A 22,139-nucleotide genomic window follows, 5' to 3' on the forward strand; every position below is an offset into this window, starting at 1 on the left:
TTTTCAGTTTGTTTTTTTCTGTCAAGTATTTTTTTCATACTTTTTTTGTCAAGTTATTTTTTAGTCAAGTATTTTTTTCGGACTTTTTTTTGTCAAGTATTTTTTTCGTACTTTTCTTTTTGTCAAGTTATTTTTCCGTAGGGTTTCTTGTTAATAATTTTTTTTTTTTTTTTTTTGTCAAGAATTTTTTTGTCAAATATTTTTTTCATACTTTTTTTTTCGTATTTTTTTCATACTGTTTTTTTTGTCAACTTATTTTTTTAGTCAAATATTGTTTTAGTTTTTTTAGTGAGGTTTTTTTTTTTTTTTTTTTTTTTTCGTATTTATTTTTTGGTCAAGTAATTTTTCTTTTTTTTTCTGTCAAGCCTTTTTTAGGGTTTTTTTGTCAAAAATATTTTTTTCGTATTTATTTTTTGGTCAAGTAATTTTTAATTTTTTTTTCTGTCAAGTATTTATTTCATACTTTTTTTGTCAAGTTATTTTTTAGTCAAGTATTTTTTTCGGACTTTTTTTTGTGAAGTATTTTTTTCGTACTTTCTTTTTGTCAAGTATTTTTTTCATACTTTTTTTGTCAAGTTATTTTTTAGTCAAGTATTTTTTTCGTATTTTTTTTTTGTCAAGTATTTTTTCCGTGGGGTTTTTTGTCAAGAATCTTTTTCGCTTTTTTTTTGTCAAGTATTTTTTTTGTCAAATTATTTTTTTAGTCAAATATTTTTTTTAGTCAGGTTTTTATTTTATTTTTTTTTTCGTATTCATTTTTTGGTCAAGTCATTTTTCATATTTTTTTCTGTCAAGTATTTTTCTCACACTTTTTTTTGTCAAGTATTTTTTTCATACGTTTTTTGTCAAGTTATTTTTTAGTCAAGTATTTTTTTCGTATTTTTTTTTGTCAAGTATTTTTTTCCTACTTTTTTTTGTCAAGTTATTTTTTAGTCAAGTATTTTTTTCGTACGTTTCTTTTTGTCAAGTTTTTTTTTTCGTATTTCGTTTTTGTCAAGTATTTTTTTCGTATAGTTTTTTGTTACCCTTCAAACTCTACACAGTATCTCTCTTACTACAACCTCATAATAAACACCCCTTCAACATGGAGAAGTCCAACAGGCCTGCCTAGTTACGGTTAAATGTAAATATGTTTGAAGGAGTGGGTTTATCGGCGGCTGATCCTTCCACAAACTTTATGAAGGCCAAATATATATCATTTTAGCAGTCTTAAATACGAACATCCTCAATTTGCTTGATAACTTTACAGTGACACAGAAATTAAAAATGAAGGAACATTGTACTCTGGATGTCATGTCAGATAAAACTTTACTTCACAACACAGGTCAGAATTTAGGTTTTATACACACCACTGTGATTTGTGTACTTTACATATGGAGTTTTAGATGGTTCAAAATAATCACAGATCAAAACAGTGAGTAACAGCCGATACAGTCGGTGCTGTCCAAGGCAATTAAAATATGTGTGGGGAGAAATATCTACAACTGCCATAGAACGTGTGTATGTGTGGTTTCTGATCACATTTAATATTTACACATGAGGTATCATTGGTATATCAACTGCAACGTGCAGAGAAATACCCTGCAACATCAGACTAAGATATGTAGCTTTTCAAAGGACATTTGGAAACAGTAAATGTAATGAAAATATAAATGCAGTCAAAGTAACACTGCTAATAATTAAAAAGACATAGTGGTTTATCATGGAGTATGACATTTTTTTCCCAATGTCCTGTCAATGAAAACATATTCAGTTTTATGTCTTGCCTTGTCGTGTAATAAATACATTTCTTTCATAAAAGAAATCTGTAACTGTCGCATTTCAAATCAACAGAAACTATAAATATCAGCTTATTTTATAGACAAAATGATATTCAAAGGCAAAGTTTTTTCCTTTCCCTTTGGTACGCACTTTGCTTCTAACTTCGGTATAACATTATACGGGCAAGAAAAGGGTTTAATGGTTTAATAACTAAGCCATTAACTATGTGTGTAACTTGCATATTGGCAGCACATGTCGGCATTTCTCCGACAAAACAGTGACAGTTCATGTGCTGCATGTCATGTTGAGTCCACTGAGGCAGGATTCAGCTTGTGGACTTGTATTCCTCTCTCCCCGTCCCTGAGAGCGTTAGTCCTGTGGAGCATTAAACTGTCAGACTGGATTTTATCTCCTCTATTAGTCCCAGCCAAAGTCTTGTCCAGTCATCTGGTAGAAACGGTGGTTTGAAGGGCCTGTAGAAGTCTCTGAGCCTCTGCAGGACCTCAGAGGGGATCTGGGGATGGGGTCTGCCCTTGGACTTTCCGAGGCAGCGAGGTCTGCTGCTCCCTCGGAGCTTCTTCAAACAGGGAAAACCTTTGGTCTGGTTGAAGTAGAAGTGTTTTGTCTGAAACGACCCTTTTCAGACCCAGAAAGTCCTGAACACGGCCCATCTCCCCGGCCGGATCGGACACCAGGCGCTCACCGCTGACAAACAGAAAGTGAGACAAGGGGAAGTGCTGAAGCCAGTTCTCCAGATGTTTGGCGTAGAGGCCGATGCGCACGGCGCTCCACGTGGTGTCAATCAGACCTGTGGTGGAGTTTTTTTAAAGCCAGGCTCTGGAAGGATGGAAGGCCTGGGTTCTTGGACAGTGTTTGGGTGTAGTCAGATACGGCCCGCGTCACGGGATCCCTGACCACCACAATGAGCTTGGTTTGGCAGTTCATAGTGCAGACGCGGCTAGGAGCCTCCTTTGTGACGAAGTAGCTGGGGGTTTTCTCCATGGTGATCTGGCCGTCCAGCGTCCGAGGCATCAGGCTCCTAAATGAAAAGAAGAAACTGATCAGACACAAAATTCAGATTCATCTCTCAAAGCCGTAACAACTGTAATACATCTAGCTGATTTGAAAGCCCAATAGTTGGGATAACACATATATTGCGCTTTTCTAAAGCAGTATCTATTTTTTAGCCATTTGTGGCAGCGGAAAAAAGCTGCAAACACAACTCTGACACACAGAGAGCTGAAGGAATGAGTCCTAAAACCTGGAAATGAGTTAACATTTCAGCACTTCCAGTTCCCTTGTCTCAAAGTCAATGGGTTTTTAGTTAGACGCCTGAAATAAGGTCTGTGGTTAACACAAGCTGAAGAGATTTTAATGTTTTATTCTACGATATAAAATGGCTAAATGAGAATACAAAACATCATCAGGCCAAATCCTCCGCCTCGCCTCACGTTCATGCGACCGTGGTGTAGTTTGTTTATAGCCTAAGGTTAGCTGTTTACTTCTGCCGATTGCATTCACACTTAGATAATCATTAAAGTGGTGTTCATTTGTGGAGATTATCTTGCTGAACAAAACATGTAAGTATCATAAGCGTTTGTTTGCCACAGAGCTTATTTTTCTGCAAAACCAAATGGAACAATCCCATTGACTTTTTGTTGAAGGAACCAGGGCGGTGCTAACTTCCTGGTTGGCCTACAAAAATATGTCATCCCTGGAGCACTCTATTACCACAGCCTTATAAAGTTGATATTACAGTGACTTATACACATCTAGTACAGTTAGCATCCATTTGTAGTCGTGTTTGAGTCCACCCGATAAATATAAATCCAAATTTTAGCTCCGTTTTTGGTCTCCACCAACTCCTGGGGGAAATATCTGGCTCTTTAGCTGCTAAATGTTCCACAGTTAGCTGCAAGGCAGGTAGATACAGTTGGTTTATCTGAGTTTTTTTCACTGAAAAACAGCTGGCTGTTATACCTGGAAACAACAACCGCTACTGAGCGATCCAAAAGAGTAAAGTCGTGGGCTGCAAAACCAAAACAATGAGCTGAAAGACACTAAAACACTGAGGAGCTGAGGGGAACTGCAGAGTTGGGTGATAATTCTCTGTTTGTCCATCAATAATAGTAACCCCCTTTCACATAACACATAGACGTCTGACCTATTATTACTATAAAAATATTGATTAATGCAGCTTTAAAAAAAAAAAGAAAGTGCCAGTTGCATTATTGCTTTACATTCTGTGAAATCACACCCGTATGTGAATTTAATCACATGTGGGGTACAAACTGACTACAGTGAAAAGAACATCAAGAGATAACGTAAACACGTTATATACGCTAAACATTAAAGCACCCCCAAAATCTGTGTGATTAAGGTCCGTATACTCTGTGGTGTGTTTATGTACCGGGGCCTCAGACAGCCCATCGGAGCCTCACTAAAGACCTGCACAACAGGACCATCCACTCACTACGGGCCTGATGAGTCAAAACCACAAAGCCTCAAGAACCACTTAACAGCAATCTTCCTACAGATTTCCACCCTCCTTTCTTCCTGCAAGAGCAAAGTGCCCCCCCGCCCCCCCTTCACCTCCCCTACGGGTTCTTACAAGGACCCAAACAGACCAAACATGACCAGAGTCAGGAAGTGCAACCAGGATGGCGAGCTGCTGAGCTCAGCTAGTGTGTTAAACATATGGCTGCAAGGAGGAGAGATGAAGAACACGACAGGGAAAAGGCATGTGTTGAATTATGTGCTTGCATATTGCAGAGATACATGTTGCATGCAATGCAAAGTCTATTAATCTGTAATCCAAACCAATAATCGCTAATCTACATTCTACATTTAAACTTTTCTTTGTTTGTAAGTCTCTGCTTACTAACTGTGTGCAATCTGCTGTCCTATAAACTTCAGTACTATCTGGCAAACAGGCATTGTGGGAAACGTGGTATTCGACAGATCTGGCGGTTTGTTCCATGTGTCCACATTTGACGGACTGTGTGTGATGCAAAAATTGTGGTGGATTTTGGATTTCAGGGACAAATTGTTTTCTTGCGTGACAAACGGGACAATGAGCAATGTTTCAAATGTTTCATAGTTCATCTTATTTGTTACTGGAAACAGAGAGCTTTTCATGTGGCTTCCTATAAAATAAACAAGTAACGGAGCCTGTGGCTTTTATTAGAGTCTGCGTAGAGTCCAAATGTCAGTGACAAGAGGGCCATTCAGAAATGTAGATCACTGTATGGACGTCCAAGGGAAATTTATTTCAATTTTGGAAGTTGTTACAGTGAGATTGACTGTGGTTAAACACTGGTTTGATTTATTGTTATTAAAAAGCAAACTGTAGTATTCATAAAGTAATGGTCTATTAGACCCATTGTTTGCTTGTAGAATAACAATTGTCAGCCTTTAAGATGAAAACAGCATAAAAACAAATACACACTTGTTTGGCATGTAGAAAGATTGACCACTTAAGTCTTGAGTATTGGTAGTATGCCAACATTATTTATATTCCTTTATGTTCACAGCTATAGACTGTATATAAGAATGTGGACGTAGACACCGTGATGTCGACCTATTGGAGTTTGTGGACTGCCGTTTGGAAGCAGATATTTTGGTCGTCGCCGTCTTGGTCTTTTGACAACCAGAAGTGCTACGAGAGGGTGGAGCTAAGTACAAACGCACGCTGAATAGACATTTTCAGGCGACCAAAAAGGTTATAATTAACTTTCATGAACTCAAAACACACTGTGAAAGGGTTTTAAAGATCAAAACACGGACAACTCCTAGAACGGACAACGCCGTGGTAGCGACCTGTCAATCACAAGGTAGCCACGCCCTAAGCATCCCCTGCTTTATGGTCTATCTGACTCTAAATGGAACCATAATTACTAACATGAACATCATGCTGTATTGAAGAAGACTTTGAAACTAGAGATTGAGACCATAAACTCATGTTTACAATGTTTTACTGATGTATAAATCAAGTGAGAAGTAGGCTCATTTTCTCATAGACTTCTATACAATCAGACTTCTCTTAGCAAACCAGAGGAGTCGCCCCCCTGCTGGCTGTTAGAAAGAATGCAAGTTTAAGACACTTCAGCATTGGCTTCACTTCTCAGACTCTGAGGTTGCCCACTGGTTCCAGCTGAGAGAACTAGAGTTCGGCAAAGCCTCGATGTGGAAGTGAAATAGGGTTGATGAAACTTCCAATAGTTTGAAAGTACACAAAGCAGCGATTGACTGCGGTTAGGAGCAGCAGTCAGTATTCAAAGTACAGGTTGCGCTCATTCTGTGGTTTAAACGCAGCACAGTAGGTTAACCCCTCAACAAGCAGCAGCCTGCTGGTGCTCTCCCTGTGCAGCCAAACATTGTTGAAAACCCACAAAACTTTTTAAATTGTAGTGGAGACCCTTAAGGGAATAGTTTGACATTTTGAACAACACACTTTGACAGAGTTAAATGAGAAGATTGATACAGTCTCTACGGTAAAATATGAAGCTACCGCCAGCATGCCTGGCTCTGTCCAAAGGTAACAAAATCCACCTCCGGCACCTCAACAGCTCATAATTAACACGTGTATCTGCTTTGTTTAGTCCTGTACAAAAACAAAAGTGTAAAAGCAACATGTTGTGGTTTAAGGGGGGATTACGTGTCGGACTATTTCTTGGCACGGTGCTGTTACTTCCTGCGTCCCGTAAAAATAAAACACATGTTGTTTTTACACTTTGTTTTTTTATGTAGGGATTAAACAAAACAAGACATAGTGAGCTGTTTCCAGTCTTTGTGCTAAGCTAAGCTAACCGGCTGTAGCTTCTAGGGGTGAGAATCACCAGAGACCCACGATACCATATTATCACGATACTTAATTCACGATACGATCTTATTGCGATATACTTTATTACCTTTTTCAACTGCAAATTATGCAGTTTGTCAACATCTGTTTGATGTAATAAGATTCAGTTTTCACTCTGCTCATCTCAGAGTTTTCATTCACATATCTTGAGGTCAGAGGTCAATGGACCCCTTTGAAAATGGCCATGCCACTTTTTCCCCGCCAAAAATTTAGTGTAAATTTGGAGCGTTATTTTAGCGTTTTTCCCGACAAGCTATCATGACATGTTTGGTATCAATCTATTCTTTAGGTTTTTTCTAGTTTCATATGATACCAGTATCTTCACTCTAGCTTTAAGACTGAGCGCTACAACATCCGAAAGACAGAATAGCATCAGATTTAAGAGGTTTAACAGTTTATATAATAAAAGATCCGATACTTAACATCCGTGTATTTATAAAATATTGTAACGCAAAATATCACGATACTATGCTTTATCGTTTTTTTCCCCCACCTTAGTAGCTTCATACTCAGCGTTAGAGTGTATTGATCTTCTCATCAAACTTCTGGTGAATAAAGTCATTAAGTTATGACTTTATTCTCGTAATATTATGACTTTTTTTCTCGTAAAGTTATGACTTTATTCTCATTAAATTACAACCTTTTTCTCGTAATATTATGCTTTAATCTCGAAATCTCTGATTTTCTTTTTCCTTCAATGTGGCCCTTAATACTCCATCGTGTAAAGGATACTGTCAGACAGTGTGGAATAAAATGAAAAGTGCTATTTAAGGGGAAACTAAAGGTAAAACTGCATGTTAAAGGGTTTATATTAGTGTGCTGCAACCTTCTGTAGTTTTGTAATTATGAAAATGTATTTGTTGTCACACGTTCATGACTATGATGAGTGTGAAGGAGGAAAGAAACACACTTCTTGTTCCTGTGTAAGCTTCGAGTTTCATCCTTTACTTAAAGTTAAGCCGGTTTCAATCCACTCCCACTAAATGATCTCCATAATAAAAGACACATTAATTGATTATTATCCAACTACAAGAGCTGCAAATGGCCTATCGCTGCCTGTCTGTCCCCTGTTTATCTGTGTCTAATCAATAAGTCTGTCTCTATGACAGATTGTTCACTGTGTGTGTGTGTGTGAGTGTGTGTGTGTGTGTGTGGTGTGTGTGTGTGTGTGTGTGTGTGTGTGTTAGTTGCACATACACTCGTGTGAGTGCGGAGGTGTCAGTGTTTACTGATGAGAAACTGAGCGCTCGTATCTCCCCTCTCTCATCCATACTCCTCTCCATTTGTCCTTCACTCCTTCACATAAGTGTCACTTCAGTAATTGACCATAAGTGTCTTTCCATACTCATGAATAGTTAATGAATTATGCTTTTACCCCCCTCCTCTCTCTCTCATCGGGTCCCTATCTCCCCTCATCACAATCTGTCTCATTATCAGAGAATCAATAATAGCCGATCATAAATCTGCTCCTGTATGTGGTTGTGTCAGAACGAACAGTAAACAGATCAGCGATGATTCATTTATTGTCAATTTTCTCATGCATGTAAATCTATGAGGTTATATGTGTTTGACAAATACAGCTCTTTTATTTAACTTAACCCCTTAAAACTCCGGCCGCTTTCAGAGGTTCTTGCAAACTGAGTTTTCAAAGTGAAGATATTGGCATCATATGAAACTTAGAACACCACGAATTTACGCAAAATTTTGGCGAGGAAAAACTGGCATGGTGAATTTTCAAAGGGGTACCTTTGACCTCTGACCTGAAGATATGTGAAAGAAATGGGTTCAATGGGTACCCACGAGTCTCCCCTTTACAGACATGCCCACTTTATGATAATCAAAAACATGCAGTTTTTTTCATGCAATATAAATGTGTTATTTTTCTTCTATTCTAAAATGATGTATTTGAATATTTCTGCATACTGGGGTCCCAAACAGGTTGAATTACATAAATTGGGTATCACTGTAAAGCTGAGACTCTTGTGGATCCAATGAGCCCAACTGTATTCATGTATGATGATGTTAGTCCCCATAGGAGCCATTTCACTGACCTCCCCTGTATAAAATGACCTGTGGTGACCTCTAGGATAATCACAGCCTCATGAAACTTTACAGCCACAAACTAGAGACCTAGAGCATTCAGAGGATGGATGGCTTTCCTAGCTAGATTGACAATAAGGGGGTTTCTGAGCAGTTTACACAACAGAAGTGCTCGCCATCCAATCGCCGAAAAAGCGCAATTCTTGCAGAAATCTCCAAATGTGAAAAGTTTTTGAAACCAAATCACAGCATGGCTTTTTTCTATGGTGTTCCTCAATGGTCTTTGGTGTCTTAATGTGGTGTTTTGGAGGGATTATTGATCATTTTAATAAATTTTCGAGTGGTAAAAAATGGTTAATTTAGTACCAAATTGTGTAACAAATGGTATCAACCCAAAGATTGCTGCAACAATTTGTGAGACATAATAGAGCATGGGGATTGAAATCAGAAACTTCTATCAATACGTTCTACGCTCTTATACACTTTCACAATTTATTTTCATCTCAAATTAATCTTCAGCTTTCAGATGACGTACACCACTTCTATGTGACATCTGACTCGTTATCTCCTCCTGAACATCCCCTACCCCTCTAAAAAAAGAGGGAGGAATAGTAAAGGGTTAAAGAGAAATGCCTTTTCAGTCTATTTTTGTGCAAAGAGAGTAACTCGGGGCACGAAGATGTTCTCTATCTTAGCCCAGTAGGTAAAGTCTTGGACATATTAGTCTGGAACTCCCTGCTGCTTAAAGGATATAGCAACTTTTCCTCCCTGAAGTGCTGCACCGCTGATTACACTACTGATATGTTCTAGCCAGTCTGGATCAGAAGATTAAGTACTAATCGCTGGCAACAAGGATGTGGCCAGTGAGACTTCCTGCCCCCGAGATTATGGCTTTCTCCCGCTGCAGTGCTGCAGCTATCGCCGCAGCGCTCCTAACAAAAGGCATTCTGCACACAGTAGCAGAGCTGACCGGAGACAAAAAAGATCCAAAAAATACCAATTATCGTTGTCATTTTTTTCTGAAAAACAAAAACAGATCTAAATTTTCCATGGCTTATTTATATTAGTTTACTGGACCATCTACGCTAAACACTTGAGACTTCTGCTGCTGCGTCCAACGCTTTTCAGAGCTGAAACCCAATTAGTGGAAATCAAGGCCATAAAAAAAATGACGATGGGAGCAAACAACAAAACTGGAGGAAAACATTTCCCGGCAGTGCTGCTGTGCTCTCTCAGAGGGTGACAGAAGGAGCCTCGAGGCCGTCCAGCGGCCCCGTCAGCTTGAAGGGACGAGTGTGTGGAACCCTGATTTACGCTTTCATGCCTGGATGAACCATATGCTGCAGGAAAAAAAAGCTCAACAAGCGAGCAAACCGAGCCGTTTTAAAAGAATAGTTTGACATTTACGCTTATTTGTTTTCTTGCAGGGAGTTTAGATGGAAGATTGATACCGACCTCCATCATGAGAGCTCGTATCGATCTTCCATCTAACTCCCCGCAAGATGTATTGTATTTCCCAAAAGGCCCAAACCATTAAGTATAAACCTGTCTGGGTTGCACTGCAGTGACAAAGACATAGAGGTTCACCATGAGACCCCGTCAACACGCCCGTTGACGCTGTCGATGTGATACTACTCTGCACACACACAGGAGGAGTCATCATTGTCAGTAAGGGCGAAACGCCGCATCTGTCTCTGCGTTCTTTGTCTAAACAGAAACTGAGCAAGCGGCGAGGCCTTCGAGTTGTCATGGACGCCCAAAGTTGGAAAGTTAACGTGTGTTAAAAACGAAACGTAGCCCGAGGACGGGCTTGAGCAACATTATAAACAATATTTCACAAGAGTTGTGTAAGAGTTAAAGTAAAAAAAAACTCAGCCTGGAGGTGAATTTCCGGCGCTTTTGCAGACGCTGATCCCCTCTCTCCGTCGGCAGAGAGAGGAAGTGGATGGTTAGAGCCCCCTTGGGAAACCACATGCTGGCAGAAAGACTGTTGCCACCCACAGATTTTAAATACATTGTTATCAGATTATTTTTTTTCCCCTGCTATGAATAATGATGCAGTAATGGAGGGAGCAGAGGGGTTTTCTCGACAGGAGGTTAGCTGAAGTGGTACTCCCACAGAGACGTCATGTTTTACATTTTCATCATCTGTGGTGGTTTACAGCAGGATACCGGCGCAATGAGTTTGAATGTGTGTGTGTGTGTGCGTGGGGGTTTAAAATCATGCACATATGTGTGAGTGTGTGTGTGGGCTTTTTCTATAAAGAAATCCGTTTTGTTGGTCAGTCGCTAATTAGTGACTGCATGGCGTCCAATCATAATTAGGGGACTTAAAGAGGACGTCAGTGATGGTTTGCTGCGGAAATCAGTAATGACTTCAGCATTTGGCACGTGGAAGTAGTAGTGGTGACACTCAACAGGGTATTTTAACATTTTCTATATCTGCGCCAAACTAAAACATACTTTTTTTTTTATATTGTTTTGAATAAAAAATGTTTTTTCCCACAAAACCATTTTTTTCTGGTTTAACAAAATAAGTGACTTTGGTTGAGACTGAATATCTCAACAACTGCTGGATAGATTGCCGTGAAATTTGATACACACACATTCATGTCCCCCCTCATGATAATAACTTTGGTGATCCCTTAATTAAAGAGGACCTATTATGTGCTTTTCCCCCTTTCTTTTAGTGTGTTATATAGGTTCTTGTGCACGTAAAGGTCTGCAAAGTTTACAAAGCTCAAAATCAACGCCCCAAAGGGAGTAAAGCCTGGTTTTATGGTCAGCCGGCGCACATTTTTGTAACTATGCGCCGACTGCGCCTTCCATTTCAACATCGAGGGAAGACTGGCCGGGCAGGTTCGCACAACCTATTATTATATAACCTTATTAGAGACCACAGGGGACAGTCACATGACAATAAATACTTGTAAAGAAACAGGCAACACACTGGAGAAAGAAGAGGCTTTTTTGCTGCAGGCTGTGAAAGAATCTGAGTGATCGTTTTGTAAAGCTAAAAAAAAAAAAAAAGGTCTGATAGAAAGATTGGCGACGCGAAGGGAAGCACCGAGAGACGGAAGATTAGTTTGACTTGGAGGTAAGTGACAGTAATAATTACAGTAACACAAATGTAATGTCTGGCGGTACGTACATCTGTGTTTACTACTGTTGCCAGGCAGCCTACTTTTCCTTTCCGATAACACTCGTTCACTTCTTGCTTATCCACAGAATATTTAGTTTATACGCCTCCTGGCGTTTCAGAGCATATTGCAACAAACAAACACGCTGAGCATAAACGCCTCTGTGCACGCTTGTAGTGCGTGCCCATCTACGGAGGCTCGCGCGAGTATAAACAAAACAGAAACACTGCTCCTGAACGGCCTGAAACGCCTCGCTTTCAGTCCCACCTTTTCCTCCGTAACGTGGTGATGTCACCAAGTAACACATTTGCATAACAGCTAGTTTGGCACGCCCTCAAAACAAAACTAGTTAGAGCGGAGTCCGAACAGTTTGGTGTTCATTTTTTTTTTAACATTAAAGCATGTAAACTTGTTCTAGTAGAAACCCAAAATACAAGTATGCACCTGAAAATGAGCATAATAGGTCCTCTTTAACTTTTCATCTAGCGCAACTGTGAATCCAACTTTCAACACTATTTTTTGGAAACTTGATGCATGGGACACAATTTGTGCCCAACAAGTACTGAAGTTTGATACCCAGTCCTTATGCTGATGTTAGCCTGATGCTAAACAGAGCATCATGGACTGCGGCTCTCTTGGTCAGTTATGAGAATCAGACTTGTTCCATTCAAACATGTAATTGTTGACTATGTGCGATAAAAATTGTATTAATTTCCCCACTGGTAATATCATTGTATTTCCATATCATTGTATTTCCATGGTTTACTCCCATTCTGTTTTCTACCCTCGTGTTAATCTTTTCTGGAAATAGCAGTGCAACTGAGCATGACTTACCACGCATCTGAGACGTTTTCATTTCGGCCAACTGACACAAAGCATTTTTCCTCACGGCTAACTGCAGTCCGGAGCTAAAACGGCACGACTGAAAGATTTTTTACAGGCGCCCCCAAAATGCACCACAATGCGCCTCAAATTATTATAATTCCCCACCATATGGGGTGTGACTGTGGGCCTTATAACACCACCTAGACCCAACTGCAGCCAGAACCCACCACCATTAAAACACAATACAACTCAACACTACAGAGACCACTTCCTGGTCTGTTACACCAATCAGTGGCATTCAGCCTCCATCACTAATGGCCTCGGGGGCTGGGACGCAGAACGAGGTGTCGGGGAAAATCACCCTCGCGCTGGAAAACGTCGCCCCATGCGCATTAGAGTCCACTTTCGCCATTTCAGCTGTCAGATATCTAGGCTGACACGGTAAGTGTTCGAATCAGCACACTTTCACCTACGGTTAGAGGTTATAAATAAACCTTCACAGCTCATAATGGAGGTGAAACAAATCATTCTGTTCCATTAACACTACGAAAATGAAAAGCAATATTGTGGATATTAAGTGTGAATCAACTAATTTACTTTTCATAAACACATCACAAGCACATCATTATGGAATGATCAACCAACATATGGTTTATACATGACAACAGACTTCAGTAATCTAACGGCAAAAAACTGGTATGTACTCCGTTTTATAAACTGTAAAGAACAGTACATATATTTTATACATACCATTACAGTTATCTAAGAAATATCCTTTTAAAATATGCATTAATATTATTTCAGTGTTTCAGTTACTCAGAAATATGCAATCACACATTTTTTATCTGTTCAAAATGTACCTTAAAGGGAGATTTGTCAACTATTTAATACTTTTATCAACATGGGAGTGGGCAAATATGCTGCTTTATGCAAATGTATGTATACATTTATTATTTGTAAACCAATTAACAACACTAAACAATGACAGATATTGTCCAGAAACCCTCACAGGTACTGCATTTAGCATAAAAAACATGCTCAAATCATAACATGGCAAACTGCAAGCCCAACAGGCAACAACAGCTGTCAGTGTGTCAGTGTGCTGACTTGACTATGACTTGCCCCAAACTGCATGTGATTATCATAAAGTGGGCATGTCTGTAAAGGGGAGACTCGTGGGTACCCATAGAACCCATTTTCATTCACATATCTGGAGGTCAGAGGTCAAGGGACCCCTTTGAAAATGGCTATGACAGTTTTTCCTTGCCAAAATGTAGTGTAAGTTTGGAGCGTTATTTTGCACTCCTTTTGCGACAAACTAGTTATGACATAGTCGGTACCAATGGATTCCTTAGGTTTTCCGGTATCATATGATGCCAGTATCTTCTATCTAGCTTTAAAACTGAGCCCGATATTACCATGTTATGAGCCATACTACAACCTAAAAACCGCAAGTTGCTTTAATGTGTCAAAGAAATTACTTATATATCTTCTTTCTGATCTAACAAAATTGATGTATATTGAAAAGAAGCAACATCAAAAATGGCCCATACATTTTTCCCAAAGATCGACATAATCCCATTTTATTTTCACCCTCATCACTTCGGATCCTTATTTAAAATAAAATCTATTTTACGGACCAATGTAAATTTCAGCAGTGCTGTCGTTTTCTCCCTGCCCTTGTGCTGCCGCCCTTAAAGGATTTATACTACATTTTAATAGCAATCCGATCGGCTGTGGCCTTTGGTGTCAAGACTGTAGGTCAGCCAATTGACAAGCTTTCAAAAATATTGATGGAACTTGTGGACTGGTGTTTTTCCTCAAATGGAACTGCATCTTTTCATAAATTAAATATAAAGAGACTAGTCGTTTCTATAGGATGTTATTTTAGATCCAACTGTTCATCTCTTTTAAAATAGCAACTGTCTGTTCTGCTACAAATCTTTCTCATTTTAACATCATCAGGAGCGTGAAGATAGACTTCATCTGTGAGAGTTACTCACTCACAGCCCACATCATAGTGACAAAGCCGTGACAATCGCAACCATTGTGCCATGGAAAGCTGAGGTTTTTCAGCTTTCTGCGGTGGCTCTCAAGTCCCATATGAAACCCATCGCTCCATGAAGTCCCCCTTAAAGCCATAAAACAACACAGAAATTCATTAAAATCTTTGCTTCATTCTGAATGCACTATTTGTGGCTTTTCCATTCCCGTAATGGGGCTCGTATGCACACATGCAAAGGAGAAGACGGGGATGGGTGGAAATGGATCACTCGAGATAAAAGCAATGGAAAACACACATGAATGAGGTTCTAAGTTTGTCTCGCTGAAGACAATGCTGCTGGAACAAACATACACGGGGAGATCGCCAATGGCTGACAGCAATATATGACCGTGCACGGCTCTCATCCATCTGCTAAATCGTGGTGCTTATTTCTCTGTCCAAGGACATGTGGAAGCAGGCGGACTATCACAATGCACAAATTGTTTGTCAGATAATGCTAATGTGAAGCCATGTGTCTTGGACGAAGGCTGTGTTTTTTATGACCTCATATTATGACTCCTCTACGAAATGATTAACAATTTTCTGATTTGGATGCATTTTAATAGTTTTTTTTATATATTGATTATGAGTAAAGTACAAGCACGCAGAGGTCATATGTGTCTGAAACGGAGAGTCGATAAAGTAATAAGACAATGTAGGTTAATTGGCGCCATACTGAGATTAAATTAATGATCCAATGAAATGCTTATATCCATATGTATCGTATAACTATGAACCTGTTGACCTCAGAGTAGGGCTGCACAATTAATCAAATTTTAATCGCGATCACGATTTTGGCTTCCCACAATTAAATGAACATGATCAACTGCAATGTTGATGTGATGTTTTAGAAAAGCCGGCTGGTTTTTCAGCATTTCTCATATTCATATATCCACGTTGTTCGCCAGTCAGACACATGTGTGTAACATGTTACATCATGGGGCACACAGCGCACACACACAACATGTTGTCGGTATGGAGGTTCTTCAGTAAGTGAAAAACACGTAAAGCTGCAAGTTGTCCAAAATCAGTCGTGGAGGAATAACCTTAAAAACATTTTGAACGACTAACTTAATTCAGACACATATTGTAATTAATTCCTGTGATGCTGCTCAGAGTCGTCACAGTGATAGGCTCGTCTGCCGACAGCACGGAGCACGTTATGGTGCGCTAAAGCTCTACTCACTAAAAATGAGTTATTGGGCGATGGTAGATTATAACGCTGTCCTGATGCTTTCAAATGTAATCTTGTAAAATGTAGTTTTTGGTGAATAAATCCAGTTGTTTGAAGGAGATGTTTTCACAGCAATAAAAAATAGATATTCCTAACACTAGCTCTGAGCACCTTATAATTAAAAATACTAATGCCAAGATTTTTTTTAATTAAAGCAATATTTAAATAAAAATACAATCATTATTTCCTAATCATTTGAATGTTATGTGTTTTTGCAAATAACTAATATAGATGACAATAAAGTAAAAGGATAACATTTAGCTCTGTTCGCTCTGTTTTTTTAAATGTGAAACTGTAATAAAAATAGTTGGTCCCTAAAACCTAATAATAATCGTGATAAATAATCGTGATCTCAACATTGATCAAAAATAATCGTGATTATCATTTTGGCCATAATCGTGCAGCGCTACTACCTCAGAGCTGCAGATGAAGCGGGGAACTTCAACAAGATAAAATGTCAAGCTCTTTTTTCTCTCCGAGTTTGCTTTTCAGAGCCTGTCATACACAGCCGCCTCCAACCGAATCAGATGGGAAAAGCGGTGCACTGTAGCTTCCAGATGTGGCAGGGAGTTGACCCTGCTGTGACGAGGACTTGCTTGTTCCACATGGATGAGCTCTCGCTGTCACTTGACACACACACACACACACACACCACACACACACACACACACACATTTTCCAGCAGCCTCTCTGCGGGTCCGCTGCAGATGACAGCAAACAGATTTCCCCCAATTTCTGAGTTTCAGTGACAACAAGGGACTCATCTTTCAGTGATTTCACCCAGGATCACGTTGCTGCTGCTGCTGCTGGCGCTATTGTTGTGTTAATCCCTCCAACTCTTCTCCACCTTCTCCAGATTAGTTTACTTCTATCCATAAATAGAAAAACAGCCAATAATAAAACTAGTTTTAGTAGATCACACCCATTCAGAACTGATTTAACTGGACCACTTACCCAGTTGTCATTTGTCAAATTTTGGCATCACAATAGAATTACATATTGCACACAGAGTCTTTCTTCTTCTGTTTGCTTTTGGAGATACGAATTGAAGCGATTATTTGATAATAGTATGTGTAACGACTTCAGGAAACAAACTAAAAGCTGCTGAGAGGCTGAGGTCGGGCCCTATACACTGAGATTAAAAAAATACGTTGAACAAAAATCTGGTTTAATGAAAATGATGAACTTATTCATAACGTGCGCAAAAACAGGATTAATCAACGGCGATCAAAAGAAAATAGCGGTCAACAAAAAATACGGCAACCCACTCACAAAACCGTGGTACCACCAGCCGCTGGCTGACTTCCGTTGCTCCTAAAAGTGTTATTACGGTAAGGTTGGCCTCTGAGGGAGGTGAACTGCGTTACCACGGTTTTGAAAATGAGGAGTGAGCGGAGGTTGGTTACAATCCTGCAACCACACCGCTAGATGCCCGACCCGGTCTCACGGGAAGGCGTATAAATAGCATGACATTACACGGACATTCTGCGTGTCATGAGGATGCATTTTAGGCTTTTTCGTGTGCCATTTGTACGCCGCTTTTTGTGTGTCCAACAACACGTAAGGAAACAACGTAACATAAGTACGGAAACAAACGTCACTTACAAAACAAAACACCGGTCTCTTGGTTAAAAGTCATGTGTTTTTGTTGGACCCATCCGCCTCCCCTCCCACCCGCCATAAGCAGTCTTTCTCACCTTTTACTCTACGTCACTAGCTCTGAGCGTAGCGTATTTACGTAGAGCGTTGACATTGCAGTCAGTACAGACATGGCGTACAAATGACACACCTTGCGCATTATCGTGGCATCATACGCCTTTTCATGTGAATGGGTTAAGATGATGCTGAATCCTACACACTGCTGCCGCTTTTAAAGCAAAAATGCCAAACTTTTGCTGGTTTCCAGCTTCTCAAATCTAATGACTAGTTGTCATATATGATAGTAAAGTGAATATCTTTGGGTTTTATGATGTTAAAATGGGCTCAAATGAGTTGCAGCCCTTATTATGACCGATCAAACTTTCAGGGATCATGTTGGTGTCGCTGCCGTGCTACAGCACCAACACAGCTACAGCATTAAAGCGTAACAGCTTTACAGCACCAGTCAGGCTAATTAAAACACACATAAACTCACATAAAAACATGCCCTGGAAACACCAAGGTCTGCCACAGGTATTCCACATAAAGACATCCTTTACGCTTAGAGAAGAGTAGTGAAGCTAGACGAGAGGGAGAGAAAGTGGTGAGAGAAGTGTAAAAGAGGAGTAGGAAAGGGAGCTAATGCGTATGTGATGCATGTTTACGTGCACGGAGAAAAACAGAGAGGAAGCTCAGCAGCATGCTAAAATTATCAGTGGTGAAAGTGTTTCCATGTGTCCTTATGTTCCCGGTTAAAACACAGCTAAGGGGGTTGAAAAAAAAGCCAAGAGAAGATTAAATTACACCTTAGAGTTTCAAGAACCATCACGCTATCAAAGTGTTCGTTTAATCAGCTCTTCATCCTGTCAAACCTCGCTCTCTCCTTATGGCACCTTTAACGCTACAGTGTGCTCACAGGTCAGAAATAGCATTGTGACACCACGTTCAAGAGCTAAACTCGGATGTTCTCCGGGAGCTTGTAGAGCATCTGGAGATGATCATCTTCATCCAGACCTTAATCCTTCTTTAGGGCCTTAACGACACCCAAATGATAGCTCTGGTCAGCCTGGTCACCCCCAGATCAGCTGCCGGGCATGTGCAACATCTTTGAGACGTGCAGCCAAGACCGACCTTGACACGAGTTAATTGTATCATGGTTTAAATCCTTTATATATATAAATATATGAGTAATCACTGTGATGTTTGCATGACTCCCGCTCAGAACAAGGTTGGAAGTGTTAATACAGGATGTCACGTTGACGGGTATAAATGGTGTTTAGATGACTGTCAGGATGATGGACTGCTCCTCAGAGACCCCCACTAGCCTTTTGATCTACAGTGCAGCATGCAGGGAGGATATCGGCTTTATGGTGATCTGTATATATCAATCGGCCTTGTGTATAGCGGTCTGCGGTCTATTGACAGGAGACATCAGCACTTCTGCACAGGTGACACCAACCGCTGCTCATCTGACCCTTCACCCTGCCATACATCATCCGCTCCGCCACTGTCTGGGACGCTTTATTGTAAAGCTCAAGAACCGAATGTTTTCTCCAAAGCCTGGACAGGCAAATTAATGGAGTAAAGTTCTATTACTGAGGAAATATTGTCATCTGTGTCCGTCCTAACATTATCATGGGGGGTTGTTTAACTTCTACTACTACTGTGCTATTCCCTAAAGACATCTAATATCATTGAGTAAATGTTCTTCTGAGTATTGAAGACCACATTTACTTGGCATTGTTAGGGATCCTTAATTTGCAATTAGATTAATTAACAAGATTATTATGGCATTTATATTCAAGTGTAGTAGATTTATCAGTTTAACATTTATTCTGTGAACTCTACTCCAGCATAGTATTACAAAAATAGATTTCAAGATTAATCATGCTGTTTACGCCGAATTCCTACCCTACCTACCTGTGTATGTTATGTAACTTAAAAATAGTAACATCAGACACATTTTTGCCTTTTTTTAGGTGGCAGGAGTGAAAATTATTCCTCCTCAACATGTGTTGTGTTTTGGTTCAATGTATTCAACGTAACAGTTTGTATGATTTCTTATGAAAAGTTATTCTTCATTATTTTGTGCGTTCTCCAAGGAATGTTCCAGCAACATGTGATGCACGCGTCAATTTATGCTCCAGTCTTTTCAAAATTAACCTACTTAGTTACGTTTAGGAAAAGATCTAGTTAGTTAGGTTTAGGCAACAAAACTATTTAGTTAGGTTTAGGAAAAGATCAACTTGGTTAGGTTTAAGTAAAGATCGACTTGGTTAGGCTTAGGAAAAGATCAACTTGGTTAGGCTTAAGAAAAGATCAACTTGATTAGGTTTAGGTAAAGATCAACTTGGTTAGGCTTACGAAAAGATCAACTTGGTTAGGGTTAGGAAAATATCAACTTGGTTAGGTTTAAGAAAAGATCGACTTGGTTAGGTTTAAGAAAAGATCGACTTGGTTAGGTTTAGGAAAAAACGACTTGGTTAGGTTTAGGAAAAGATCGACTTGGTTAGGTTTAGGAAAATATCGACTTGGTTAGGTTTTGGAAAAGATCGACTTGGTTAGGTTTAAGAAAATATCGACTTGGTTAGGTTTAAGAAAAGATCGACTTGGTTAGGTTTAGGAAAAAACGACTTGGTTAGGTTTAGGAAAAGATCGACTTGGTTAGGTTTAGGTAACAAAACTAGATTGTGGTTTGGGTTAAAATAACTCTGAACATGTATATTAACAACAGGGGCGGAGCCAGATGTTGTAAACATCTGGGCTCAGTCCAAACCTTCAGAGGGGTCTGGTGGCATCCTCTTCCAGGGAGATTTTTTCCCATTTATGGCAGCTATATGCACTATTTTTCAAGCCATTTTAATAACAATCTGTACATCATTTGGGGAAAACATGATAGTTGCCAAGGAAAAAAAATAAAAAAAATAACAGATTAATGCTATCAGCCCTATGTGCCTTTATTTGGACCTATACTATAATTTGGTTACACATTCATGAAAGGGGGAAAAATGTCCTTGCAACTGCCCTTCAGTTTTTATTTTGCAGCCAAAATTGAGCTAAAAGGCAACACTGTGTGTGCACGTGTGTATGTGTGTGTGTGTGTGTGTGTCTGTGCGCTCCTCACCTGTACCACTCCGCTCCTCTGTCGTAGAACCGGTCGAAGAAGTGCGGCTCCGCACCGACCGCCCTCACGTCCGGATGGATGCGCAGAAACTCCAGCAGAGCGCGGGTTCCTCCTTTCTTCACTCCGATTATAATCACCTGCGGAAACCTTTTGGTGCCAAAACTGTTGGCCACTGGAATGCCGTTGTTGTTGCTCTCCTTTGCTCTCCTGTCCAACACCTGTTGTTGAAGCTGCAGCTGTTCTGCCTCCACCTCCACCTCCACCTGCTCTGCGTCCGCGTTTGGAGACGTTTGCGCGTCTGGATGAAGGAGGAGACGCGGCGACGGTCGCAGCTCGCCCAAAACGCGTCGGTGATTGTCCAGAAAGTCATAATCTGAAGCTCTCTGGCTGTATAAAGTCCTCGGAGCCGAGTCACAGAGTCCGGTGAGGCAGTAGAAGAAGTAGGTGAAGATCAGGACCATGGTAAAAAACACAGACACCTTGGAGAGCACCTTGCCAAACCTGACTCTGCATCCGCTACATCCCATGAGTTGATCTCCTGCTGCCAATAAAGGGCCAAAACGTGGACAGCATGCTTCTTAAATTCTTAAAATCTTAAATTTATCTCTCAGGACCTGTTGCGTAAAAGTGAGGCATCGCATGGAGATGATGGATTGGTCACAAAAAAAAATGATCCTCATAATCTTTGTCTTTTTTTTTTTGTCAGAAATTATTCCTCGTCAGTGTAGAAAGTTTAGTCATTTAACATGACTCGTTTATTTGCAGTCAGATGAGACTTGCAGGCTGCTGTGTCTGTGAGCTCTGAGGTCTAACTAACTAATCCCTCATTCAAGGTTTCTCCTCTTCCTCTCCTCCGCCCTCTTTTACTCCACCCCTCCCTCCTCCAGCTGTAGATGCTTCATGGGACTACATATAGAGCCTCGGGTAGTAACCTATCTTTCTATATGGCACACATATTACAACATATTTTTTCATTCATAACCTAAATTACATTATTATTATCATAAATCATCTCAAAGAAACCACTTGATGCACCCACTGAGAAAAACAAAATCTGTCTTTGAGTTAAAGGGACTGTTTGTAAGAATCAGAAATGCTTGTTAACAGCGACACCTGTGGCCGTTAAGTCAACGAAAGTCAGCGTCGGGCTCACGCTCGCTCTAAATAGACATGAACGAGCATCGCTCAAAACAGTGAGGCGACACACGTCAGCTAAAACCACAATATCACTCTATATTTCAGCTGCTTGGCAGTAGTGTTAGCTGACCAGATGGAGGTCTCTCCATGAATCAATGCTGATCCTAGTGTGGGCTGTTCCTGCTTCAGCGTCCGGGGCTGAAGCAGGAAAAGAAACTTTATCGTCTCCCGACTGCGCCCGCAGGGAGACACCGGCACCCGGTCAGAGACGATAACGTTACTCGCTGCGGAGTCCCATCACTTCACAAGACACGGAAAACCTCTGTTGGTCTGGA

General features: G+C 40.2%; 1 protein-coding gene across 1 annotated transcript; it reads right to left on the minus strand.

Annotated features, from left to right (window-relative positions):
• Nucleotides 1-1,289: 1,289 nt before the first annotated feature.
• LOC119501063 (heparan sulfate glucosamine 3-O-sulfotransferase 6-like) lies at nucleotides 1,290-21,475 on the minus strand. The gene is given in 6 exon segments (XM_037791143.1): nucleotides 1,290-2,181; nucleotides 2,183-2,226; nucleotides 2,228-2,383; nucleotides 2,385-2,585; nucleotides 2,587-2,800; nucleotides 20,668-21,475. Coding segments are annotated over 6 exon segments (1,263 nt in total). The 5' UTR covers nucleotides 21,195-21,475; the 3' UTR covers nucleotides 1,290-2,060.
• Between the last annotated feature and the right edge of the window lie 664 nt (nucleotides 21,476-22,139).

This window comes from Sebastes umbrosus, chromosome 14, assembly GCF_015220745.1.
Source record: "Sebastes umbrosus isolate fSebUmb1 chromosome 14, fSebUmb1.pri, whole genome shotgun sequence".
NCBI lineage: Eukaryota > Metazoa > Chordata > Actinopteri > Perciformes > Sebastidae > Sebastes > Sebastes umbrosus.